This window comes from Mustela putorius, unplaced genomic scaffold (genome assembly GCF_011764305.1).
Source record: "Mustela putorius furo isolate JIRA1106 unplaced genomic scaffold, ASM1176430v1.1 tig00000835_pilon_pilon_pilon, whole genome shotgun sequence".
NCBI classification, from domain to species: Eukaryota; Metazoa; Chordata; class Mammalia; order Carnivora; family Mustelidae; genus Mustela; species Mustela putorius.
In genome coordinates, this window is record NW_025421492.1 from 8,616,232 (window position 1) to 8,643,340 (window position 27,109).

The 27,109-nt window shown below is 59.0% G+C and overlaps 1 protein-coding gene across 5 annotated transcripts in view; it reads left to right on the forward strand.

Moving 5' to 3' along the window:
• NFATC1 (nuclear factor of activated T cells 1) overlaps positions 1-20,455 on the forward strand; it is a 95,061-nt gene extending 74,606 nt beyond the window's left edge. For all 5 annotated transcript variants that reach the window (XM_045085262.1, XM_045085264.1, XM_045085265.1 and 2 more), the window contains one exon: positions 18,760-20,455. In XM_045085262.1, the coding sequence (XP_044941197.1) occupies positions 18,760-18,809 (50 nt within the window). In that variant the 3' untranslated portion in view covers positions 18,810-20,455. The remainder of the gene's footprint in view (positions 1-18,759) is intronic.
• The last annotated feature ends 6,654 nt before the right edge of the window (positions 20,456-27,109 follow it).

Sequence of the window (27,109 nt, forward strand, 5' to 3'; positions counted from 1 at the left end):
CCTTGGTACAAAACTGTATTCTTGCCTATGGATCCCTGAGGAGCACCGGGTCGTTGGCTCACAGATGTCGACCAAGTCCAGGCAGAGAAGAACGTGGGGACTTGGAATTGTAATTATCTTCCCGTCAGAGCTGAGAGAGCCGTTCCCAGTCTGGCGTGACACATCCTGTTGACAAACAGAAATCCCGAGTCCCAGTCACAGCACTAGATGGGCGGCCTCCGGTGCTTTTCAAAGTGACTTCACGTATATCGTCTCAGTTTACATTTTCAACCTTGGAACAGTCCCATGTCGGCCGGAAGTGCCGATGTGGACCCCACAGACAGAGGAGACGGGCTCGCAGACACACGCTTGCTGACCTGCTCACAATCACAGTGAACACGGGCCAGACCAGAAGCACCGTGGGGGTCTGCCGGCTCTGACTTAAACAGACTCTGTGCTCTCCCAAGTTTTGGCTCTAGTACTGAGGGTTTCTTCCTCTTCTAGACATGTGATATGCAAAGATTTCTGCTGCAAAGTCTGACTTTCAAGTATGAGTTGGCCTTGCAAGCTGAAGAGGACTGCCGTGCTTTTTCTTCTTGGTCAGAGAACGCCTGGCCATTACCCGCGGCACTTTCTGGTGGCTCAAGGACTGGAAGACAGGCAGGACTTCTAGGGTGGGAGGGGGAGGGCCTCGGGGAGTCAGCACTCCCCAAAAAAGGAACAGAAATACTGAGATCTATCAAATCCATTATTTCACAATCTGGAAATTCACCAAAGAGGCAGAACAAACTGAAAAGCATTTATTCGAGAAAAACTAGATCCTGCTAAGAAGAGTGGGGTCTGCAGTGGTCTCGGGGGGCCACTCGCATCCGCCTTCCCCAGCCCCCAGGGCGCAGCTGTAGAAAGCCAGCAGCTTCGCTGACATTGAAGGAGACTGGCCTCTTTTAGGGCTCTGTGGAAAGCCCTGCACAACATGCAAACTGTATGTGGAAAGCCCTGCACAACATGCAAACAGTATCTGACTGACGGCGAACCTCCCGGGAAACGCCGTCTTCCCAGGCCATGACCACAACAGCAGACGGCTGGACTCTGGCTTGCGGGAGCAGCCAAGGCTGTGATCTCAGCTGGGGCAAACGGGAGCCTAGCCACACTCAGTGCCTGCAGGGGGGTTGGAAAAGCCCCAGCACATTCCTGGGAATCGGGAGTCTGCATCTGGACGTGCACATGCTTAGGAAAGACATGGGAAAAGAAAGGGCCAGGTCCGTCACCTCTGGCCAGCCTGGAGACCTGCACGTAAACAGAAGTGGGAGCTAGGGCTGACTCGTGGCTCGCCTGTAGTTCGATCCCGTTGACAGAAGATGGAGACCTAAGGCATTTAGAGAAAACTCCTGACAGATAGCTGACTGACCGTTAGCCCTGCTCACCGTGAGGATGACCCTGGGGAAGCCAGACTGAAAGGTAAATACAAGGATTTTTTAAAGAGGAATAGAGGACTTAGTGGCCACACACCACAGAGAACACAGGACCCCCTACAGAATGAGTCCAGAAAAGTCACTCATCAAACATCAGCATTAAGGGAAGAAAAAAAACAGCCCAGCAAGAACAGCAAACCCTACTGGGGGATGAGGCTAATTCCAAAGTTGCTACAATATGTATGGTCTGTACTGTCTAGTTTTCAACTAAAAATTTATAAAACATGCAAAGAAAGTTGAAAACACGTCCCCTGCAGAAGAGGAAGAAACAACCCAAAGGCATAGACCGCGTGTCCCTGCGAGGGCTCAGGTGTGGGACTTAGCAGGACTGCCTTTAAATCAGCTGCGGTAGATACATTCAAAGAACCAAAGGAAAGTGTGTTTAAAGAAGTAAAGGGAAGTCGGGCAGCAATGTCTCACCAGACGGAGAATATCAAGAATGAGATTAAAAGTTTTTAAAAAGGCTAAATAGACATTCTAGCCTTGCAAAGTACGATAACTGATGTAGAATTCGTTATAGGGGCTGAACAGCCGATTGGAGTTGGCAGAGAAAAAGAATCAACAAACTTGAAAAAATGTCTATAGCTTATCCAGTCTGAGGAATAGAAAGGAAAAAGAGTAAAACTGAACATGTGCTATACCATAAAACATGCAAACACAGGCATATTGGGAATGCAGAGAGAGAGGAGAGAGAAAGGGGTAGAAAACCTATCTGAAGGAATATTGGCTAAAATCTCCCCAAATTTGTTTAAAAAAAAAAAAAACATTGTACACATTCCCCAAAATCCACAAATTCCAAGTAGAATAAACCCTTAGATTCATATCTAAATACATTATAGCCATACTGTCGAAAGTCAAGGAAAAACAGTCCTGAAAGCAGCAAGAGAAAAGCAAGTCATCAGATATGTGGCACCTTCAGTAGGATTAAAGGGATATTTTATAATGACTAAAGTGTAACTTTAACAGCTGACCTCACTAGCAATCACAGAGGCCGCAAAGAAAAAGACCATTGAAAGAAAGAAAAGCCCGTAGATCAAGAAGCCAGTATCTAGCAAAACTAGCTTTAAAAAGAAGGAGAAATAAAACCATTACTGGGTCAGAAATTTTGTTGCCAGCAGACCTGACCCACAAGCCATATTGAAAGGAGTCCTCTTGGCTGTTGGCTGCTCAGATCCACACTAAGAAATAAAAAGCGTTGATAAAAAGTAATTATGTAGATAAAGACAGAATACATATTTTTAAACTCCTTTTTCCTCCGAACTTATTTAAAAGAAAATACACGAGACAAAAATGACAATGTTTGATGGGTTTATATCAAGATGTCATTAGTGCGGCAGCAGCAGCAGAAAGGACAGGGTAGGGAAGGAAGCTGTAGTGAAACAAGCTTCCATATGTTATTAGAAACCAGTTAATCGGGAGCCTGGGGGCTCAGTGGGCTAAGCTGCTGCCTTCGGCTCAGGTCATGATCTCAGGGTCCGGGGATCGAGTCCCACGTCGGGTTCTCTGCTCAGCAGGGAGCCTGCCTCCTCCTCTCTCTCTCTGCTGCCTCTCTGCCTACTTGTGATCTCTGTCTGTCAAATAAATAAATAAAATCTTTAAAAAAAAAAAAGAAAGAAACGAGTTAATATTAATTAGCTGAAGTAGAATTTTTAAGTTAAGATGTGTATCGTAATCTCTAGAGGACCCATAAAGAAGCTAACTTAAAAATATACAGAGTAAAACAAACCAACCAACCAACCCACCAAATCAATATTTAAGTGATATGTTAGAACATCGGTTTAACACAGAAGATGATAGAAACAACAAAACAACAACAACAAAAAGCCCCATAAGATACGGAAAACAAACAACAAAATGGCAAATATAAAGCCTACAGCAAAATTACATTAAATGTAAATGAACCAAACACTCCAATAAAAAAAAGGTGACAGTTGTCAGACTGGATTAGGGGAAAAAAACAAACAAATTAAGATCCAACTATACACTGTCTCCAGAAGACTTACTTTACATTTAAAGACACAAGTAGTTGAAATTAAAAGGATGGATAATTGTACAAGGTAAAGAGTGAACAAAAGAGATCTGGAGTATCGATACTAATATTAGACAAAATCAATTTAAGACCAAAGAAAGTGTTGCTGGAGACAAAAAGGGGTATTTTATAATGACTAAAGTGTAAATTGAGCAGGCAGACATAATAGTTACAAATATTTTTGCACCTAAAAAAATAGAATCACATAATACGTGAAACAAAAATATCTAGATTTTGAAGGGATAAACTGAAAGACAGTTAAAAAAATGGTATCTGGAGATCTTGCTACAAACTGTCAGTAACGGACAGAACAGTCGGTAATACAGCAACTAGATGCCAAGCCAACAAGAATATAACAGTTGAACGGCACCGCCAAGCATCGGGACGGACCTGGAAGCCATGTATGGAACACTCCACAGAATGCCCTGCTTGTGGAACATTCTCCAGGACAGACCTTCTAGTAGGTTATCAAACAAGCCTGACCACATTTTAAAGGCTCGATTCTCTTCACAGTGGAATTAATGGAATTAATGGATAGAATTGATGCAATCCCTATCAAAATTCAAGCAGGTTTTTTGGGTTTGTATTTTTCAGGAACATGACAAATGATAAAATGATCTTAGAATTCATATGGAATTGCAAAGGTTCCCAGAGTAGCCAGAACAATTTTGAAAACAACGAACAGAGCAGGAAGACATAGTTCCCGATCTAAGACTTACTATAAATCTATAATAATCAAGACAGTGTCGTATTAGCAGAAGACATCTAGATCCATGGACAGAATCTGGACTTCAGAAATCCTTCTATTTATGGTAAATTGATTTTTAACAAAAATGCTGAGCCGTTTAACCAGGGCAAAGAATACCCTTTTACAAACGAGGATGTCACAGCTGGGTGTCTGTGTGCAGAATGAACTTGCACCTTTAACCCTACACGGTACACAGAATTCTCAAAATTGGTCCTAGAATTAAATGTGAAGGCTAAGACAGTAAACCATGCAGTGGCTAGCATATGAGAAACGTCTTCCAGACCTTAGATGAGGCAAAGATCTTTTAGGTATGATACCAAAAACATAGTCCAATATCAAAACACTGGCAAACGAGACCCCATCAAAATTCACATTTTTCCTGCTTTGAAAGAACTGCTATGATAGTGAGAAGATGAACAGAAGAATATGGGAACCAAAGGAATACATTTTCAAAGTGCAGGTCTGATAAAGGGCTTATATCCAGAATATGCCAAAAACTTTTGTCTCGATGCTAAGAAGACAACCTAGTCAAAAACCGGGCTGTAAGATGCGAGCAAACATTTCTCCGAGAAGATGTGTGAATTTTCGTAGACACACAGAAGCGGACTCTGCAGCTTCAGTCGCGGGGAAAGCAGGTGTGCTGGCAGCGGAGAGCTCTGCCCTACCTGTCCGAGCGGCCGCGGGCAGCAGAAGGGCCGGGAGCCCCGCTGCCACCCGCGGACACGTTGGGTGCCACGGCCACGTGGTGGTGTCTTCGGAGGGCCGTGACGTTGTCGTGTGACCCGTCCGTTCCACTCTTAGGGGTCGGCCCACAAGAAGTCCACAGCCACGTCCACACGAAGGCCGCACAGAGACAGGAGAGGCGTCCCAAGCACCCAAGGGCCCGTCACTCCGCCAGGAGGAGGAGAGTGGTGCTGGCCGCGCCATGCCGGGGACGGACCTCGGAAACCGAGGCGGAGTCAGAGTACCCAGACACAAGCCGCTCGTCCTCCATGACCTCAGGAGGCAGCAGTGCCCTGCGTGGGACTGTCCGCTGGGAGGGGGCGTCTGAATCTTTGCTGTAGCTCTAGGGGCTTCCCTTCGCAGGCGTTCAGGGCGAGTCACTCGGCACAGGGGGAGAGACCCCGCTGCTCAGTGCGAAGCCCGTGTGTGTCCTGCTGGGTGTCCCCTGTGCACATGGACAGCCCCTGGACCCCTTCTCCACGCCGTGGGGAGCAAAGTCCTGTTTTTCTGTGGCACGGACACGATGCCGACGGCAGACTTGTTCTGAGGGAACGGAAATACGTGCGCGTCTGCGTCATCTCCCGTTGCGCTGAATGAAGGACTGTGTGGGAGACACGGACAGTGTAGCAGGGGCTCCTCCGCCTCTGGCCACGTGGTGAGGGCCACGTTTTCTGGCCACGAGCGAGCGGGTTCTCGGTGGGGCGTGTGGAGCTGTGAGTCCCTTTGCCTTGATTTTCACTTTGAATTTTAAAGCAGGGCCCCTCCTTCCAGATTACAGCGTGGACGCCGGCACACAGTAAAGAACAAAGCGCGTCTATTCCCCTCTGACGCATCCGCCCTTATCGGGCCCAGGGGACCCCCGCTAATCAGAGCCTGATACTCTGCACAATAGGCCGGTCAGCCAGAGCCCTCCCCTCCCAGTGCTATCGCCCCCAGAGCCCGCGGCCGGCCCTCTTGTGTCGGGAAGCAGGCAGACGGCGCAGGATGCGGTCATCAGGCCCGGGGGCCTGGGGCGGCCTTATCAGCCCCGGCCGTCCTCTCTCCCACCCAAGGGTGCAGGCTTCCCTGGGACCGGCCCTATCAGGCCCCGCAGCTGCTGTCACTGTAGATAGGGCAGGAAGCGGGCCGGAGGGCGGCGGCAGCTCAGGGCCTCAGCAACACCCAGAAACCGGCCTGTGATTCGCCCGAGGTTGGCTCCAGCCCGAGCCGCCGGCAGGAAGAAGGGGCAGGTGCCGCAGGCGTGGGGGAGCTCCGCCGGCCCCTGGAGCCTCGTCTGCTCACACAGAGCAGGCAGCAGGACCCAGAGCCGAGGTGGGGCCAACAGGCGGGGGTTTCACAGTCAGTCCTTTGGACGGCCTGGTCCGTCTTCTGTCTTCTGTGCCCATCAAACGGGCTAGTTTGCCGGCGTGCGGTCCTGTGTGTCTGTGTGGACGGTTCTAATGGGGCTCCAGCCCAGCGACAGCGAGGCTGGACACCGGGGAGCGTCTCAGCCCACCGTCCGCACCCACACCCTCTGGGCAGCTGAGAGGTGCGACCTTAGGGGTCGGGCAGCGCTTTCTTCCCCAGCGGCCCTGCTCAGGGCATTTTGCGGGACCTGCTTTCCACAGAGACCCCAGATGAGATGGTGGTGCCACGCATGACCCGGCTGACATCCGAGAGCATTTCGCTCGAGAAATTGCATTTTAGGACATTTCCTGTCACTTGCGGTTCCCGGACCAGGCTGGTGACGGGGAGCGTGGCCCTGGCCCACGGCACGGCCACCATCCCCGGGGGGAAAGCCACGCAGGCCGCTGCTGTTGGCCTCGCTCCCGTCTTCACAATGTCAAGCTTAGAATTGCCTTTCTATGCACTTTCCGTTTTTTCCACAGGAGCGGTTGCCAGCAAGCTGTAAATTACTGTGTATCACTCAGACTTAAGAACCTAAACTTTAACACAAGTCAAACTCTTGTTGGCATCGTAGTAAAAATCAGAATGGAGCTGAGTGGTGCAGTAGATGCGAACTTCAGTTACTTTTGTGGATTTGAGCTTGTTTTCTGGGACCCCAGGCTCCGGCACAGCAGAGTTATTTCCTCTTGGCAGAGGGTGGACGGGGGGTGGCGTGGGGGAGGAGGCAGCGGCCCGGGCCCGGCCCATCCGTCACCGCGGGCTTCCTCTGGCTCCAGCGGGAAGGTCTGTGGCCACACTCGGGAGCAAGCGCAGGCCGGCGCGTCTGTGGCGGGGCTGGGGCCGGCCCGCGGAGCTGTGCGCGCTCTGATTTCAGAATAGGGCTCAGACGCCGTGTCAAGGCCTGTCTGCTCATTGGGTGTTTCTCTGGATGCAGAGAATGGAAAACGTACCTTGGACCGTCCTTCCAAACGCCGGCAGGGGTGTCCGCACCCGCCGCCCGCTCGCCGGTCCTTATCTTTCGTCACCGCTCACCGCGGTGTTGATGTTCTGTTCCCCTCGGAGATGGAAACGGTGGTTTCCACGGGACGAGCGTCGGCTTTCCGCCCCGCGTGCAGCTTCCTGTCCCGTTAGCGCAGGGGCCGCGGGGCCGGGAAACTGGGTGATGGATGACTTTGACGGGCGTTTCTCCGGAGCTGTGCTGGGCTCCCTAGGGATGAGCTCTGACCTGGGCTTCTACCAGACCCGGCCCTTCCCTGGCTGCCACTTCCTCCTCTGCTCTGCTTCCTGTTTCTGTGTTTTCGAGGCCAGGTGGGCAGCGGGGTTGGGGGGCTCTGGCGCCCACCGTAAGCAGCTGTCCCAGCCTGCTGTTGGGGAGCCCTGGGGGGGCCGGGCACGGCGGTGGCTCCTAGCTCCGGGAAGAGCCCCTCTGCCCTGGGAGGAGCCGGGCCCTGGGGTGGGAGCCTCACTCAGCAGGGTTGCCCAGAACGTTCATTCAATGACGGGAAGGTGAGCAGAGCTTGAAAGGGCACGACCTCTGGGTGGCTTCTTCCCAGGCCCTCAGTGTCCCCGGCCGCGTGGAGCCGGGCTGTGGGTTTGGAAACATCCGCTCATCCCTGCCGATGGCGGCCCTGGGCACCGGGAGCGTCTTTACACTCTTGGGTTCTTCAAGCATCTCGGGTCCCTTTGACCAGGGCCCCCAAGCTCAGCTTTTCGATGAGTCGTCTCATTGTGCCACATGCCCGAGGCGTCTCCGGGCCTCCGGCAGCTTGTGGGGATGGCCTGCGGCCTGGCCTTGTGGTGCCGGGCTGGCCTCGGGCACAGCCCTGGATGGTGCTTGGGGACCCCCGTTCCCGTCGTGGGGGGCGGTCGGGAGCACTCTGTGCTGGGGGCACGGCCGCAGCCTCACCTCCGTGCACGGAGGAGCTCGGCAAAGTCGGACGCGGCTTCACCGGGAAGTCTGCAGCCCTGTCCGGTGTGAGTCGCCACCTGTCGTGAACAAATGCGTGTAAGCTGCTCGTTCCCCACGTACGGCTTCTGGTGAGGACATCGTCTTTATTCGTATTTGTGAATATATTTGAGGAAAAAGCACGCAGGCGGGTCGGGGGAGGGTCGGAGGGAGAGACTGTCCGCTCTCCGCTGACCATGGAGCCAATGTGGGCTCCGTCCCACGACCCCGAGATCACGGCTGGAGCCGAAACCAAGAGTTGGCGCTCAGGAGACGCAGCTGCCCTGGCACCCCGGGAGGACACATTTTAAGTCTTCTTCAGAGTTAGTGGAGCCGAGAGTTGATGTGAGGTTTTCCACACGGATGGCCCGGGGCCCGCGGAGCGGGAGAAAGCCCACGAGCAGGAGGCCGCCCCGCCCGTGTGGCACCGACGTGACCGTGGCCTGAGCCACAGCCTCGGTTCTGTCCTCCCCGTGCTCAGTCCTTGGAAACCCCCACAGAGGGTCGATGGGCTCTCAGGAGAGGCCGTAGCAGTCAGTATTTGCAGACTCCTCGCTGTGTCCTGGCATCACAGGGCCCCCGGGACCCACGCAGGTGTCCATTCTCTGGCCGCTGGAAAGCCCCGAGGGCAGCGGGCAGAGCCGGTGGAGCAGCCCATGGCGTGAGAGTGAGTGACGCTCGAGCCGACAGGGCCGTGCTCCCAGCGGGCAGCGGCCGGCTGCCCCGTGAAGGACAGCACCCACGCCCGGAGTCTGAGGGCCCAGGCCGTGTTTCAGGGAGGACTGCTTGGAGGAGGACAGGAGCTGAGTTTCAACGGCGATCCGTCCTGGGTCCCTGCCGGCAAGTCTCCGCTCCTTGTGGGAAATGCCACCTCGCTCGGTGGGCAGGCTCCGGGGGACGGGGCCCTGGGCAGGCGTGGGCTCCGTCTGCCGGTGGGAGCGCTCGGCTCTGCCCCAGACGGCAGCCCTGCCCGCACCACCCCCCACCGTGGTCACACGTCCGACCACGTGCTCCCGTCTCGCGCTCAGGGGACCGCTCGCACCTGTCCCTTCAGGTACCGTTGGAAATGGCTGCTCCACCTCGGGCGGGGACGCGGTCTTTGGGACCGTGGTGATCCGGCCAGGCCGCCCATTCTGGTGATCGCCAGGGGTGTGTGCTTATGACATAAAGTCAATTAGAGCGCGTGCATGCCAACCCTGCTGATTTGATTAGGACCAACGCAGGCTCCAGCAATAGGCAATTATAGGAAACTTAACGGCCTTCTGTAGGGAGTGCGGTCTCTGTGGCATCTCCTGTTCTGTGATGAATTACTCATTACGTGCGGCGCTGCAATAGCTTCTGTAAAGATTAATAATTGGATAATCGATACAAAAATTCAATCTTGGGTGCTTTTCCATTCCTCGAAACCAGGAGGCCCGCTGCCCCGGCCGGCGCTCTGTGGCTCTGCCCCTCCTCCACCCTGCCGCTCCCTGAACTGGGAGTTTCTGGGAGTCACTTGCCTGCTGTCATCTTTCCGTTCAGATCTTTCCAGAATAAAGAAGCAGCTTCTGCTGTCGGCCAGTTTTCTCCGTACTCGTGGGTGCAATTTCTACCTTCAAGGTGGGCTCCATCTCCTGGGGACAGAGACTGTGGTAAAGAGTAGTGGCTCACAGGGCTCCTGTGTGCACGGGCGAGGTACCCTCTGGCCTTTTCTGAAGTGGCCGGCAGAGCCAGGAGTGGGGCGTGGGTGTCCTGGGCGGCAGCATCCCGGCCGGGCTCTGGGCACAGGTGCACAGCTGGACAGCAGGGGGTGGTCCTGGCCTCGCCGTGGCATGGGCTTGGCCTCCAAGCAGCTGCCAGAATGCAGGCCAGAGGCCGAGGCTGACCGGCCGTCACCAGCGTCTCCTGGGCTCCAGCTTCTCTCTGAAGGCGGTGTCGGTTTTTAATGACGGCAAAGTCAGACGCCCACGAGAGCATAGTAACAGTACAGGCGGTTCCCACGTGCTTTCGCCAAGGTCCACAGTCAGGGCGGGTGAGACGGGGCGCCGTTCCCTCGGCCGCCCGCGTGCTGGTTGTTGCTGAGGTGGCGAGGGGCCAGGTCCTGGACCGCGCAGCTGGGTCCCACTGTCCCTCGGTACAGACGCCTTGTTAAGCGGCTACTTTCTTTCGTGATCTCAGTGTGACAGTCACAGCTGAGAAAATTGCTGGTGGTTCTCTGGTAAGGTGAGGGTTTACTTCAGACTGAACCCATCAGAAGGGTTCACTTCCCCTGAAGCCAAGAACGGGCAGCCCGAGCCTCTCCTTGGCCTCCATAATGAGCAGCTGCTTCTGGGCAAACCAGGGTCGTGGGCACGTGGCCGGCTGAGCTGACAGATCGTGGCCCTTCCCGCCGCTGGCCCAGGAGCGTGGCTGTGTCCTCCGCTGCCCGTGGAAGGGAAGGACCCGCGTTGTTAGCCCCTCTTACGTCGAGGCCCCGACTTGTGTCCCTGGGCAGAGTGACTGGAGGCCGCGGCCTGGCTGGCCTGCACGGCCACTCACCCTGTCCCTCCCTCTGTCCACGTGACATTGTTACTTTTTAATAAGGGGCATTTTTTCATCTTTTATTTTTTCAATTCTGTTAATTCTGTGTGAATAGAAATGTCTTCATTTGGGGGGAATGTATTTTTTAGCAGCACAAGGAAAACTCTGGAAAAATACTTGCTGGTGTTTTGGCAGCTGTGGGATGAGTTCGGGTAGATGAAAAAATGGGCCAGGTGCTGCGGGAGCCCAGGCCGGCCACAGTGCGGCAGGAGCAGGGTGGCCCGCGGAGCCCCGTCACGTGGCTGGCCGGTCCCCGTGGAGGCTGGAGTTTCCACATTTTGCATTATTTGGAGGATTCGGACTAAATAAGGAAGCAGGCACCGCAGGCAGGAAAATTGTTCTGTTCTAACGGCTGACAGTGCCGTGTGACAGCAGTGCCCGGCACTGACAGCCCCACGCGCACTAGGGAGGGTCATGTTTTATTTAAACCATGACTTGTTGTCATTCAGACTCCACCGTCCCGTCCCCTCTTTCCAAAAATAGCAGGCCCCGTGGCAGTGGCTTATTGTGATTAAAAAGGTAAAAATAAGTGAAGGCTGAAATGGGTCCCGGACACCCGAGGTAGCGCAGAACTCGCTTCTTAATGGGACTTGAGAGCCAGCCTCATTTCCCGCCACCTCACAGAGTGTCTTTGAAAAAGTCAGAAAAGTAAAGCAGGGGCTTCGGCGATGTCGCAGCATTTTCAGAGTTGCTGTGGTCGCGACAGGCCTGCTGTCGCCGGGGGGCCATGCGGGGCCACGTCGACGCCCAGCACGCTGTCCCTGCCGGGCCGTGGACACAGCGCCGGCCCACGAACGGGGGCGTGTGGACAGCAGACTTCGTGAGACGCTTGCCTCTTCCAAAAAATAAACCCCCGGGAGACCGCCTCCGTTTCCCCCGGTGCCCACAGCCCGGGCGTCGCTGCCCAGAGCCGCACCTGCTCCAGGGGCACCAAGTGGGAGCTCGTGCTCCAGCTCGGGGCCCCGCGCACCGCACCCGGGTCGGCGGGAACTGTGCGCCGCGGGAAGCCCACAGCTCGCACCCCTGTGAGCGGCGTCCCTCCCGGGCCCGGATCCCTGCCCGTTGCAAGGCGTGAGCACGACAGATGCGACCCGGCCGCGGTATTTCTGGTTCGACGACGTCTGCCAGAGTGATTACACTCTCGGGTCACGACGCTAAGTTTAGCTAAAGGTGTGTTTTCTGGGAAAGTTAGCAAATACTTTTTTAAAATTATCTTTTAGTTGTAGGAATGGGAAAGACTGGTCTTCCTGTTTGTTCTGCTCTTCACGCGGCTATTTTGGCTTTCCCTTAAAAATAAAAAGGTTTCTGATGGTTTGTTCTGTGTGAGGAACATGGGTCTTTCCCTCAGAGGAACACCGAGTAAGCACATGACTTTTCTGTACATCTTTTCACGCGGTCCTTTGTGTGACCATAAGCGCTGAGGGGCCCACGGGCAGGACGCGGCGCGGATGTGGCTGCAGGAATCCCCCCGGGAACGCAGTCCCGGCGGATCATTCCGGCCTCTTTGTCGCCCACGTTGCTTTTGTTTCAAGGACAAAGGCGGCTTCTGGAAAGTGGTTCTCTTCGTGGAGACGTGACGTGGTGACCAGTCGTGATGGGCCCTGCGTGTTTTTCGCAACCGACGGGCCCTTGGACACTGTCAGAAACTAAGTGAATCTAAATTTTTATGAAAGGTAAAAAGACCCACAAACGAGCAAACAAACGGAAGTGAAAGGCTGACAGCGGCCCTGTGCAGCCGGCGGTGAGCCAAGGAACGGAGCGGTTGTTGTTGATCTTCCTCAGTCCGCAGGCCGGGGTCCCCTCGCGAGAGCCGACCTGTCGAAAGGAGGCGGCGCTTCGGAACTGGGCTGTGTGGCCGGCTGACACGCACCTGCAGCGGTCACTACGTTTTTTAAAACAATCGGCACATGTGCTATTAGCAAAGTAGGGTCCTGACCCGCCCTAATGAACTTCTTTAGCAAGGGCGACGCAGTGTGGCTGGGGTAACATTGCTGGGCTAGATTCCTCACTCCCAGGCCAAGACCTGGCTCCTAAGAACAGAGGTCGGCATCGGTGTGGACAGCCACGTAGAAGCTTCCAGAGCCTGCCCCTCCCCAAAGCCCGCATGTGGGCTCCACGACTCTGGCAGGTTCCCGCCAAAGGACAGAGACAGAGACCCCTGCCTGGCCCCAGGCCCTTCTTCCCGTGGCTGTGCCCTGGGCGGCACCCGGGGCCACTGTGTCCTGGGGGAGGCCAGCTGCGCCGACGGCGCTCTGTGACAGACCCGTCTCCTGCCTTCTCCGGGCCTGTCTTCAAATGAGGAACAGTAACGGTGTCCAGCTCCCAGGTGGCCGGGAAGGCCGCTGTGAGCTTCCCGCCACCGTAACGCTCGGCACCCAGAGCTCCGGGCAGGAGGGTGTGTTTCTCCCTTTGAGATGACGGAAGACGCCGCGGCTCGGGGAGCAGAAAGGGATGGTGCCGGGCCGTCACTCGCACGACGGACACCCTCCGGCTGCAGCCGGGTGCGGGACGGGGTGAGGGCAGGACCCAGGTCTCCGCGCTCCGGCCCCCCAGCCGCGCCCGCCCCCCGACAGCACAGGTCCGGGCTGCGCACGGCTGCTGCCGTTTCACAGAGGGCGGTCACGGGCCTCCTGTTGTTCATGGACCCTACCGATCGTTTAGGTGACGTGGTGTGAACTGGGAGAACGGAGGTTTGGGCAGGTCAGAGGTCGCGGGATCATCAGGAGGGTCGTTTCCGATGGGTCCACTTGAGGCCAGACCCGTCTGAGGACTAGGATCTTCTCCTCCCAGAGCCTGCATGTGTGTTCACGCCGACCGTGCGACGTCCTCAGAGACACCCCTCGTGTCCGGCGTCCTTCCTATCCCAGTGGTGCAGGGTCACGTTCCTCCCGTCCCGTCATTCAGCGTCCCGTGGCACGTACACGCTGTCGCTTCTCCCCTCGGAGTCGGAAGGAGGATGCCGGACGACGTCGGGGCACCGCGAAGAGGCCCCATGCCCTCATGGTCACAACGGCCACGAGCAGGTGGCCTCCGAGGCCGAGAACTCCCGGCAGGTGGCCCGGGTGCCCTCGGTGTCAGCTCCGAAACGCGGATTCTGAGCCACGGGCGTCTGTGCGTCACGCGGACTGGGTGCCCTCTCAGAGCCCTCACGTGTGTGCGGCCCTTGGGACGGCCGGGCCGCGCTACGGGGACTGTTGAAGGTTCTGATGCCGCGTGTCCGCGGGTCTCCTCTGGCCTGGCCGTCGGCCCTGCGTGGGACAGGGACGGCCAGACCCCCTCGTCATGCGCAGAGGAGCGTCCCTGGACCGCAGGTGGCCGGACAGACCCTGTGTGTCCCCTGCTCACTTGTGTCTCCTCTGTGTGGAAAGACACGCACGTTTAAGGCAATAGCTAGTCCAGGAGAAATGACTAAAAACATCATTGTTTTAGCTTGAGCAGAAGAGAACGCCGTGTTCGGGGGTGCAGGCGGATGTGGGGCGGGTGTTGGCTTTAAGACGCGCGTGCCCCGGCAGGGGACCTGCAGGCTCTGCCCCGGACACCAGGTTTTGTGTGCTGAGCGCGCAGGCCAGCCCAGGGCCGGACACAGAGGGACAGAGTGCAGGGGCGGGGTGGGAGGAGGGGCACCCGTGGGTGCCGGTGCCGGCCCTGGCCTGGTGGAGCGCTCCCCTGCCCCGTGAGCCCCAGAGCCCGTGTCTCCCTCCCCGGCCCTCCCGTGGACCGTCTGTTTACAAGACCCGTAACGTGAAGTCCGCCTTCCCTCCCTCGTGGGACTGCTGGCGACAGGCCCTGGGCCCCTGCTTAGGACCCACGGGGGCCGTGAACATGCTGGGCCACCACGGGAAGCGGCTCATTCCTGAAATTTTGATTTGAGAACCTTAGCCGCTTTCGGGAACCAAGAGTTCAGAAACATGGGGAAACTTGGCTTAAAAGCAAAATGTCTAAAAAGGAGATCTGGGCCCTTCCCACCCCCGGAGTCCCACGGTCTCAGGAGAGTCCGGCAAGAGCCCGTGAGTGAAGCCGGACATTGAAGTGAGGCGCTTCGCTATGACAGGAAGTTTAGTTTTGTTTTTTCAAAAGATTTTATTTATTTATTTGACAGCAAGGGGGAGACCAGGGGAGCGGGAACACAGCAGGGGAGTGGGAGCGGGGAGAAGCAGGCTGACGCGGGGCTTGATCCCAGGACCCTGGGGTCCTGACCCGAGCCGGAGGCAGACACCCAACAACTGAGCCCCCCAGGCGCCCCCGACATGGAGTTTTAAGCTCAATTTTTTTCAAAATGATGATGAAAAAGGAACTCATTATGTAAAAGTACCAAAATTTTGCTTTAAAAAGGACCCTCCACCAGACTAGTTAATTTGCTTCTTTATAAATAGCCGTGAGCCATTTGCGTGGTCGGAACAGTGCAGTGCGTGTCCGCAGATGCCGTGAGCGCCGGCCAGGGCTGTGCCTGTCCTGACGTTTGAGTTTTTAAATGTCGTAAAAGACTAGCTTTCTCTTCAGTCCGGCCCAGCTACGCGCAACAAGGTGGTGTACCAGTGTCTGCGTCCGGCGTGCGGATCCCGCGTGAAGACCAACGCAAACTGCCACATAAGATTTAGGAAAAAACCAGTAGTTTCCACCTTGGGAGCATTTTAGAGAAAACTTAAATACAAGGGAAAAAACCTTTCTCATTCAATTTAATTGTGGTGTAACAGCTCACCACATCCTGTCGCAGGGACATCTGACTCTCAGGAGAGGAAAGGTTCCTCTTTCAGGTCTCTGACGAGCTCCGAGGGTCACATGTCACCTGCAGTTCAAAATACTCGACTGAGAAAAACCCTGAGTGTCGGTGGAAAAGCTGAATAAGAAGATGGAAAGTATCAGTGGAGAGAAGACACTGTGGGAAACCGTCCCAGAGAAGGCCACCCCCGAAATAACCAGCACAGTCCCCCGGGGGTGGCCACGCTCTCACAGGGCCCTGGAACTGTGACCTCATGGAAGGGGTGTGTGAGGCCGGGGCGGGGGGCCCCGATGGGCGCACTCTGCTCACCGTCGGTCTGGGGACGGAAACCCTCGTGGCTCTCCCCGCAGGGCCGCGGTGCGGGCTGTGTCTGTCCGGAGAGCGTGGCTCTGTGGCCGTCCTGTCCTCGGTCCTGTGTGCAGTCGGGTGTGTCTGCTGTGTGCGTCCCGCTGGCCACCCGCCCCTTCTGTCAGCTACTCTGCACAGTCCTAGGGGACCTAGGGCAGGTCTGATGGGGTTCGCGCATGTGTGTGATCCTTGACTGTGCTCCCAAGATGTCTGACCTGTCCTGACCCTCCATCGTGGTGCCAGGCCTGGACCACAGGGCCATCCGATGACCTGCCCTGTCCAGCTGACCTTTGTCGGGAGGCAGGCTGGCCTGGTGGTTCCTCAGGAACCGGCAGATCCCAGGGACGGAGCAGGAGTGCCGCCCGCTGTCCCGAGCTGCTCCTGATTGCCAGGCTGGGGTCACAGAGAGCCCGTCAGGTGCCAGCACCCAGGAGGGCCCCAGATGGCTCAGTGTTTTCCCCGTTCCCACCCACCACGGGCTCCCCCTGCCAGGCTCAGGTGGCCCAGTGGGCAGGGAGGGGAAGCCCACTTCTGAGCCTTCTTCCCCTTTTATCTTGTCAAACATGTGTTATTTGTCCCGTGGTCTCTGTAACCCTGAGAAACTAGAGAGTTTGGGCTGCTTGCTTAAGCCTCCCTGATTCGGCACCATTGTCACCTCTCAGCCCCCCCTTATTCCCGTCATTAGTGCCCTCAGGCCCCCTTTCCCTGACGTTAGCACCCGTGAGAATTTCCTCACCACCCAGTGTCTGCCCCTGCTGGATGGCATTTCTGGTCTGAGAACCCCTGTCCTTGCTGGTGGAAGAAGCGTGGCGACCGGTGTTGGTCTATGCCCTTGGGAGGCCCCATCCCTCAGTGGCGACCTGTCCACGCTCCACGGCGCCGGAGGCCTCGTCCCTTGGTGTCACGGCTGAGTGTTGCAGCCTGGACCCGGGGGTGCCAGTGGCGACTGGGCCACCTACCCCAGCCCCCCACTGCTGGGCCAGGGCCCCCATGGCCATGTGTGCCCTCGGACCTCCTGCTGAATCTGATTGATGTTAGGAAGACCTGCCGTGCCCGTGGCCCGGCGAGGGCTCAGGAGGAGATGAGAAGGGTCACCGTGAAGCACCTTGAAGGGGCCACATGCCACGCCAGCCACAGCAGTGTGCTCTGTGGGGTGGCCCCTGTCCCTGCCACGTGTGGTCGTAAGAATGTCCAGCGCACTCTGCCGGGAAGCCTCTCCTTGGGGAGGCAGCGTCCTAGGGATGCTCAGATTTGTTCTTTGTCCTTGTCATCGTGTTCTTTGATACAGCGGCTCTGCAGAGTGCAAATTGGAGGGCACACACTGATGTGGGAAGGAGCGTGGGCCCAGGCCTGCCCCCTCCCACCATGCCCGGGGACCTGCAGAGCGTGGCACCCAAGGCCAAGGGTGTACTCCAGGTCGGGTGGCAGGGCACACCGCGTGGTCAGCGGACACGTGAGCTGCGTGGTCCCCAGGAGGGGTCCTGCCATGCCCTGCCTTCCCGTGGGCTGTGGCCTGGCACTGGTCGGGGTCTCCAGCGGGCTGTCAGAATGTCACAGAAAAAGGGCCCGCTGCTGACGAGCTGCCCACGGGACCCTGCGGGGACGGGTGTCGTCCTGAGAGCAGGTCTGCGCGCCGGGCCTCACTGTTGCCCCGTAAGCGGTCGCTGGGAGAGGACCCCGAGCTGGCCGGCGACCCGGCCCCTCCCCTGTCTCCGCTGGTGCGTCAGTGGAATCCTCAGAGCAGGTGTGGCTGCGTGACCAGGGGTCGTGCCTCCCATCTGTGTCCCCGGCAGATGTGTCCTCCGCAGGCCGGCTGGCCTGGTGCCCGCCCCAGCCCACTGTGCGCTCCTGCTGTTTGCGCGCTGACTCACCGCCCCTCCACCGGGCTGGGCTCCGGGGGCGGGCCTGGGGCTCTGCCGCCGGGCTCCTGCCTGTGAAGCTGGTGCCAGCAGACTCCGTTATCAGCAGCGGTGACACAGTTCCCGGCCACGTTTTATTATTGTTATTCTTCACAATAGCAGGGGGTGTTGAAAGGGCATTCGGGGAGGGGGGTCGTGCGGGTGACGACAGGTGTGCCAGCCGGTCACTGCAGGAAGCTGCCCCGGGACGTGCCGGGGCCTCTGCAGAGACACAGGGAGTTTATCTGAGCGGCAAAGGGAAGCCCGGGCAGTTCCGTGACGTGAGCACGTGTCCCCCACCTCCCAGTTCTGCTGGGAAAGTGGGCCGTGGGGACGCGTGCCCTATCTGGGGGCCGACCCAGGGGTGGGGAGGGGGATGTTGTGCAGCTTACGGCGGCCGTGCCAGCTTCGCTCATTTCCTCTCCTGCTGCCAAAAGCCGCATGCGGACCGTGGACGCGGGGGGACGCAGGAATGAAGGAAGAGCCGTGAACAAAGGGAGGCCGGGCTGCCTCGTGCTGGGTCCGCCTCTCGGACGGGGTCTGTCCCACGGCGAGACCAAAGAGATAGGCTCTCCTGGGCCTGGGCCTCCGGGCCGTGCCTCCGCTACCCCTGCTGGCTCGGCCCGTGGACACACCTGTCGGGGGAAGACATGCTCACGGCCCCCGACCAGCACCGGGAGCCTTTTCCTGGAGCCCGCGATCCAGGCGTCAGCGTGTCGCCAACTTGGCCGCCACCAGCCCCGCAGCCACAGAGCAGGGGCCCCAGGCAGCCACGTGCTGCCGGCTCAGGACACCCTGGGCCCACGGTGGGGTGTGGGAAGGAGTCCCCGCCCTCGGGGCGAAGCTCCTCCTCGCATGCTAAAGGCATGGCTGATGGGATTTCTGGTTCTTACAAACAGTTCTGGGCAGAGCGATGTTTCCCTAACGGTCACTCTCTTGTGTTTTCTTGCAGTAAATGAAATAATACGGAACGATCTCTCCAGCACCAACATCCGATCATAGCCGGCCACACGGAGCTCACGCGCAAGCCGCTTGGAGCCCGCCCAGCCGCCGACGGTCCCGCTCCCACACCAGGACCTCTGGGGACACCCAATGCACACCCGGCGCCAGCCCAGCTCCCGCTAACCCAAGATTTGCCTCACGCGCTCCAAGTAGTTCTGTGCCCGGGAAGACGGACCAAAGGGGGTGGGGCCACCAGTGCACCTGTTGTGGGTCCCGGGTGTCCCTGCCCTGGGCTTCAGTGCTGGAAGTGCCTTATTAACTGGACCCAGTGCCCCGGGGCAGAGCGTGGGTCTGCCGCCAGGAGAGCGTGTGTAGGAGCGAAGCTGTAAAGACACGTGGCCGTGCGGCTCTCTCTTCTGTGTGGGCTGGGAGAACCCTGGCCAGTGAGACACTGCGAGGAGACCCAGCCCCGCTTCCGAGCTTTCTCTGCTCCCCTTGGGCTGCAGCCTTGTTCAGCGCGTTTCCAGAACTAAATCCGTGCGTTGCGGGATCTCGCCCGCCGTCCTCTTTCGCGTGCCCTGCTCCCTCCGGTGTTACCGAACTATTGGATTGTTGAGTGCAGCATGCTGGGGTTTTGTTTTCAATCTGGCTTTGAACGTGGTGCAGGTAAGATGCGAGCACAGGACACGCTGCAGGACGAAGGAGGCGTGTGCGCCCAGGACCGACCTGGCATTTGCGTGTGTGCACGGACGGGGGCACGCATTTACGCACAAATGCAGAGTGACGGCAGGGGCGACGTGTGGCCCTCGCCCCACAGGGGCTGCCGCCTTGCCCATACCCCGTGTCCGTTCTGGAAGATGCATCTAAGACAAAACCCGGTTCTCCGGCTTCATCCCCGGGGCCCATCTGCCGTCCGCCGGGTCTGCGCTGTCCTGCGGGGTGCGGCGGGCCGAGCTCGTCAGAAAGCCGGGAGAGGCGCGTTCTCGGTGCGCAGATGTGCCCGAACGGCAGGGGAAGGTGACTGTGCCGAGCGTCCGGGGGACTGGAGCGTGTTCGTTCCGCTGTGAGGTTCCCTTCACAGAAGCCTTCCGACCGCGCTTCGTCTAAGGGAACAGTCACCAGAAATGGGTTCCTGGGCAGCACCTGCCGCGTGTTCCCGACTAGCCGCTGTGAACACACAGGTCTGCGTCGACGCCGCTGCTTCTCCCGCATCTGTTCCGGCAGCAGCCTGTATCACGTGACTCCTCGCCGGGACCCGTCGTCTTGTGTAACCAAAAAAGCACGGTTCATTAAACATGGTTCACCTGAAATTTGTGCCTTAGGAGTCCAGGCCCCCCCATGGAACACACCTGAGCTGCACCCGCAGGCGGGCGGCGTGGGTCCTGACCCCGCAGCTCGACGTGAGGCTGGATTGGATCTGTGCAGCGTCCTCCTGTACGACCACGCGCCGTTTTTGTTGGACTCCCGGGAAGGACACAAGCCCGAAAGCCGTATCTGTACCCTCGCACACCGCCATGAGAACGCCGACACGTGGCTGTGCCCCGGCCACGGCCCGCCTGTTGCCCGGACCTCGGCCTGCCCTCAGCGTCCTAGGACTCGCATGACCCTCTTCTCAGTGGGCTTTGTGTGGGAGGGAACTGTTTGTGTTTGTGTCCGCTGTCCTTTAGTTAGGAGATAGACCCAATAAAGCAATATTTTTTGCTGGACAACCTTAGTCTGCCGGTGACTTGTTACCTGTGCGGAACATTCTGCCGCGTTCTAAGTGATTTTCTGCTGTGGGTCCTTGTGCTCCTGCTGTCTGTGTGGAGGGCCGAGTCCTAGAGCGGCACTGGCGTCCCCAGGACCTCCCCTGTGGCGGGTGGGTCATCCCCCTAGACATGCACGGAGAAGCCGCCACGGGAGGGGACGTGCGGCCGCGTGCCCGGGCGCTCCAGCACTTTGCTCAGAAGGGCACGGAGGGTGTCTGTGCCTCGCGCTGGTTCCCTGAAGCCGCTCGGCCCCTGTCTCTGCCCAGAGCCGCTGCAGGCTCACGCGGGGAAACAGTGTTCGGTGTTGATAAAACCAGATGAAACCCAGAACTTCTCCAGCAGTTACTGTTGAATTGTCAGAAATAGTATTTTGCTCTTAGGACTTTATAAAATGGAAGATTTCCTCTTTCTTTTGCTAAGATTGAGGCAAAGTTCTAGGGGAACCTCATCACCCAGCGTGTGTGGCTACCATGTGCCCGACCCCGTGGGAGGCAGAGCCGCCACGGCCAAGGGGCCTCCGAGGGGAGTGCGGGCCGCGGGGTGGGCGGGGGCCGTGGAGAAGAGAGGGGCCTGCGGGGAACCCCAGAGCCTGCCGGATGCACAGGGAATCAGGAGTCTGTCCACCCCAGTCTCACGGGGCCACCGGAGCTGGGCTTGACTCCCTCAGAATGCCCGGCAAGCTATTAATTTCAAAGCGAGTTTTTCTAAACCTCCCCCCCATTCTCAGCGAAGACGTTTACATTCCAGAAACAAAACACAAATCTGCGCAATAAGGGACAGTTTCTGCAGACGCCGTTTACGCGGCTTCATTTCTTTTAGGTGGATCTCGTGTAATCAGGCTCACCTCCAGCAAGGCGTGGGTGCACGGAGACCAGAAGGTCTCCTGGGGAGCCGGGGTCAAGGTCAGCCTAACCCGAGCTGGCCGGGCTTCTGGCGCCTCGGAGCCCCTTGCCAGCCCTCCCCTCGCCTCTCTCAGCGACCGGGATCGCGCAGCATGCCCCCAGAACTGTGTGCTGTGGGAGCAGCCGAGCCCGGGGCCGTGTGGCAGACCTTGGCTCACTTGTTCTCCCCCCGCTGCTGGGGTTCCGGCCCTTCCCACGTCGGAGACCGTGCGGCGTGGAAAAAGCCCAGGAAGCGTCCAGTGTCTCCTTGCGGCCCGCAGCAGCCAGGCCTGAGAATCCAAGCATGTCGGTCTCTCTGTGTCATGGGGTCCCCGGACCTGAGCGCCGGGGCCCCCGCTCTGGCCTCAGGGACGGACCCCGTGGCGACTTCGGCTTCTGTGGATCCTGCAGCCACCCTGTGCGGGGCACCAGCGACATCCCGAGGAGGCCTCTGCACACCCTAGAACCGTGTCCTGCGTTGGGGTGTAGAGGCTGCCGTGTTGGAGAGAAGGCCCGTGTGGAATTTAAAAAATTCACAGAAGATGCAAGTAAGCATTTTACAGTGGACGGTTCAGTGGCACTGTGGCACGTTGAGCATCGTGTGACGGCACCTCTGTCCGGTTCCTAGTGCTCTCCCCGCCCCGAAGGAAGGCCTGCCCCACCGAGCAGTGCCCCCCGCCAGCCCCCCGCCACCGCCGTCAGGCACTGTGTGTGCACTTCTGTGTCCCGGTGCTTCCATGGGGGGACCCGTCGGGCCGGCGGCCGCTGCTGGGGCTTGTCCACTCGCGATTCGCGCACACGTCGGCGTCTCTCAGGACTTCACGCCGTCTCGTGGCCAAGCCTGACCACGACGTGTGAACGGCACGGGTCTGCGGCCGCTGCCCCTCTGGCTCTGGGGACGCGCAGGGGCTCCCGTCTGAGCCCTCCCGGCTGCTCTTGGGTCCACTGCTCGGAGCGCGTCCTGGGGCTTCAGGAACGGTGTGTCGTCCTTTGGGAGGACGGCTTTCCCGTGCTCGGCCCTAACACGAGGCCTCGCTGAGGCAGACGCTGGCGCTGGGTCGCCAACCTAGCTCGCAGTTACGTGTGCGAAGCCCACCCTCGCTACGGTTCTTCGTGCCGAAAACATTAAGAGCGCGATGCCCAACTGCTGGGGTATGGGCCTCGGGCATCCGCGCCGTCCGGGGTGCGGCCAGAGCACTGGCGCCGTCTGACTTCACGCCCGCGAGGGACGTGGTGGGGCGGCCCGGGCAAAGGTGGCCAGTGTCCCGGGAAATGAGCGCTCTGCTGACCTAGTGCTCGGCGTCCTGACCTGCCCACGAGGGCAGCCGCTGTTTTCTGCGCCGTGTGACCTGCCGCCAGCTGCTGTCTGTCGCCGGACCCTCGCTTCTGTGACCAGCGCGTCACAGAGCCGGGCGTCTCCTCATGCAGCTGAGCACGGTTCCAGGCACAGTCGTCAGGGCCGTGCCTCATGCTTCCCAAAAGGAGGGGGACATGCTGGTAGGGACCCGTTCTAGAGGGCGCTTCAGTCACATGTAGGAGGAGAGAGCAGCCTGCGGCCCTTCCCTCCAAAGGGACTGTCCCCACAGCCCGTGGGCCGCGCTCACCGAGAGCGCCCCTCTCCACGGACACTTGTCTGGAGGGAGTCCATCTTCCAGTCTGTGGCTTGTCTCCAAAGGGCTTGAGCCCTGACTTTGGTCGTCGGGTTCCTGGAAGCTCGATTCCTGCCCACGCTGCCCCGTCTCCGGGAGAGGGGGGCTGAGGCCCAGACTCCACCACTAGAGAATCGCTCCTGGGCGTGAAGTTTACCAGTGAAGCCTGCGGTGGGCGCTCGTGCCCCAGTGTCACGGGGTCTCCCTGTTTTCCTGGGAGCCGGCGCCCCTGGGAGGCCGCAGCAGCTCTGAGCCCTGAGGAAGGAGCGGGACCAGGTCTGCCCTGAAAACACCTGCTGAGGCCAACAAAGCCACGGCCCCCGCCGTCTCCCGGCCCAGCCTGCGTGGACGGTAGCCCCTCGGGGACAGCCAGGCCCCGCCCCCTTCTCACACCTCCATGTGCAGATGGCCACGGCCGGACACCCCTGCTCCACCCACAAAGCTGCGGGGACGTGGATCTCCGTGATTTGGGGACCCTCTTCTCCTCCCGCAGAGAAATGATTTTCCATTTGGTGTAGCCAGCGGCCTCGTATGACAGGTACCAAGTACCCTCTTGTGTGGGGCACGTTCCAGGAGCTTCTGTGGACAAGCCTTCCTCCTGGGGGAAGGAGCCCTAACCTCTGTACCCTGTGGGTGAGCCACGGCCGTCCGATAGGGTGAGGAGAGCCGGGAAGGCGGCGTCGAGCCAGCCCACGGCCAGGTGAGGTTGTCCTGGGCAAGCGCGTCCCGGGGGGCAGCCGCACGGGCAGAGGTCCTCGGGCAGCTGCTCCTGCCGCGCACGGGGGCCGGGAGGGGTGCGGCCCCACAGACGTGTGAGGGAGGGGCAGCGAGGCCCCGCGGAGACGGACGGCGGAGAAGGCGCGGCTCTGTGAGGAAACCAGGATCTCTAAGGCACAGACGCGAGCAGCAGGAGAAGAAGACTCCAGGTCGCACTAACCGGGGTGGTTTGGTGGCGGTGGGAGGGGTCCGGTCCAGGGCCCGTGCTGGGGCACCCTGGAGAGGAGACAGGGCTGGGGCGGCCCCCGCGGAGACCCGGGGCCTGCACTGCTCCCACGGTGTAGACGTCGGACGCGTCTGCCCAGCACCGTGTCCCCAGGGACTCCGCTGACAGGACACGAACGTCCCCGTCTGTGAACGAAGGACGGACCCTCTGTCCCAGCGCTGAGGTTTGCTCGGCATCTGTCCCGGGCCCCGTGAGTGCGTCCCAAGTTCCTGCACTGAAACCCCAGACCCCCGCATGACAGTGCCGGGAAGTGATCTCGGGAGCCCGCGTGGTGTGAGGGCGCTGGAGGACGGGTGTGCACACCCAGGGCCCTCTCAGGTGTCCGCTCCGAGCCGGGAACCCCTGCTCGTGGGCCGTGACGCCGTCGAAACCGCAAGCCCCCCGTCTGCCGGCCGCTGGGTCGGTGTGGTGAGTGAACTCGGCCCCAAGGAAAGCGCTGGGAAGCTCCCCGGCCCGCTGGGAGCGGCAGAGACAGGCGGGTGGGTTTGGCCCGACGGCCGTCCAGGCCCGCGGCCACCCTGTGGGAAGAGCACACACTCAGTTTCCTTCCCAGACGGAGCCGCTCTTAGCTCACCGGTCATTTGGCTGAACTGGGGTCGTTGGTGTCTGTCGGGACATCTGTCCGTTTCATCTGCGTTGTGGGATTTGCTGGCGTAAAGCTGGGTCCCCGTGTCTGCTCTCCTGCTTCCTGCCCAGCTGGCGCGGGGCTCGTCGTCGGCTGACCGTCCCCCCCGGTTTCCGAGACGAGCTCCGCGCCTCCTGGAGGTGGGAGCTGAGGCCTCCCCTCGCGCAGGCTGGGGTCAGTCCTCCAGGAGCCGCTGAGCCACGTCCCCAGGTTTCCGAACTTACTCCAATCGTTTCTAATTCCACTTGACCTTTCTGGCCCTGAGAACTGTTTAGTTTTCCAATATTGAGGGATTTTCCAGAGTTCTGGCTAAATGCCATTGTTGTTTCGTTTTCATATCCGCGGAGCCTCACTGTTTGGTGCCGAGTGTGGGCTGTCTCCGTTCGAGTTCCTGAGCACAGGATACACGTGGTGTCCCCTGCTGCTGGGCGGCGTGTTCTGGAAACGCACAGGAGGTCCCGTGGCTCACGGGGGGTTCGGTCGTGCTGGACACTCACGGCTGTCTGCGTCCCGGTGTGTCCCCGGGACAGGGCGAGGGCTGACGCGACGGCCCGCAGCCTGGGTTCACCTGCAGCTCCTCACGCCGGCCTCTCCCACGGACGGGGGCGGCCACGTTATTTCGCACCATTCTGCACTCTGCATTAATGGACCCATTTCTTATCAGGACGTAACCCTCTTTATCTCTGGAACTACTCTTTGCTCTACATCTACGTGGTCTGGTAGTAATCTCTGCTTAGTATGAACTTGTGTACGTTTTTCGTTTTTTGAACTTCCAGCCCTTTGTGGGTCTCAGACACAGGAGGGCTCCCGTAGGCGGGGAGTACGGGCTTCCTTACTTTACCTCATCCGCGGTGCCTCCGAACTGGGCGCTCTCAGACCGTGGCAGCTAATGCAATTCCCGACGCGGTTGGATTTAAACCCATCGACGTGGGACCCGTCTTCCTTCGGAGCCGCACACCCCCTTTCTCCTGCCTCTCTTGGCTACTGCTGAGTATTTGCTCGGATCCTCTTCCTTCTCTTTCTTGGGCTTATGAGCTACGGCTCTTTGTGGTCTCTCCCGTGGTCGGTCTGGGTCGAGGGGCGACCTGCCACGCACCCGGTGTCCACCTCCCTGGGCGCGTGGCGAGCCGCCGGCTGCTGTGCGTGGGACGCCCTCCCGGCCCCCATGGTGTCTGACGTCTCCCTGTGTGTCTCCAACACCACAGTGTCTCGTGGGATCGAGCCCTGCATCGGGCTCTCCGCTTCTCTATGACAAATAAATAAATGAGATCTTTTAAAAAGAATAATAATCATAGATTCCCAAGAAATTGCCAAAAAAATGTACAAAGAGGTCCCACTGGAGTTTCACCTCTCCCCCCAAAATAGGAAACCGGCATTGGTGCAATGTGTGGAACTCACTCGTAATTCGTGGGCCTGATAGGTGCGTGAGCGTGTGTGTGGTCCCGTGCGGCCTCGGCCGTCCTGGAGATCCACGTAGCCACCAGCATAAAGACACAACCGTCCCCCAGCCTCACGGTGGCGGCCACACCAGCGCCTTCCTGCCCCGCGTCCGCTCGCCTGCCCCAGCAGAGCGACGGTCTTGTTCCTCTTGACCATGGGATCTTCCGAGAGTGGCCTTCGTCGCACGGCGCGCTTCATGTCCCCGTCCGTCCCTTGTCCTCGCTGAGCAGCAGGGGGGACGCGCTTGTCCAAGGAGCGTGCGTGGATGGGCGTCCGGGCTCCGGGGCTTCAGCCGCTTGACTGAAGCTGCCGCAGGGCGGTGCCCACGCGCTTGGCGTGGGTCAGGTGAGCGTCCCGTTCCCAGGATGCGGGCCCCAGGGAGCAAGCGCCGGGTCATGGGCCTCTTGCGTGGAGCCACCCAAATGTGTGCCCGTGTGGCTCTGCCGTCTCCCGCCCCCGGCACGCTCGAGCCGCCCCCGGGGCTGCTGCGGCCACCATTCCCGCCCTTCGCGGCCCTGTGCGGCCTCGTCCGTGAGGAGTCTCTCGTGTTTTTGCTCACTTCCCACGGGACTGCTTTAGTTCAGTTCTGCTGCCGCGCTCCTGCCGCGCTCCGCACACGCCCTCGTCGGGGCTGCGGTTCGCAAGGGTTTCCTACCCGTCGGCAGCGCGTCCTCGCGGCCTCCTGGGAGGGCGTTAGGAAAGGAAGGCGCGGCTGGTCAGCGCCCCCGGATGGGCCTCGCCCTTAGTGCCCCGAAGGCTTCCTTCCGCGCTGTCCGAGGAGTTGTCCACGTTTGTGTTTTACTTTCAGTCCCTTTTGAGTTAATCCTCTGTATGTGTGAGTCGTGAAGCCGAGCTTCATTTCCCCTCACACACCCAATTTGCGGAAAAGGCTCATCTATGGTTTTGAACCCGTTGCTATGGATCTATTCCTGGTTTGTCTTCTGTTCCCCGAGCCACGGATCAAGCCCCTCGCTGAGCCCCACGCCTCCTGCAGTCCTGCCAGTCTCGAACTCC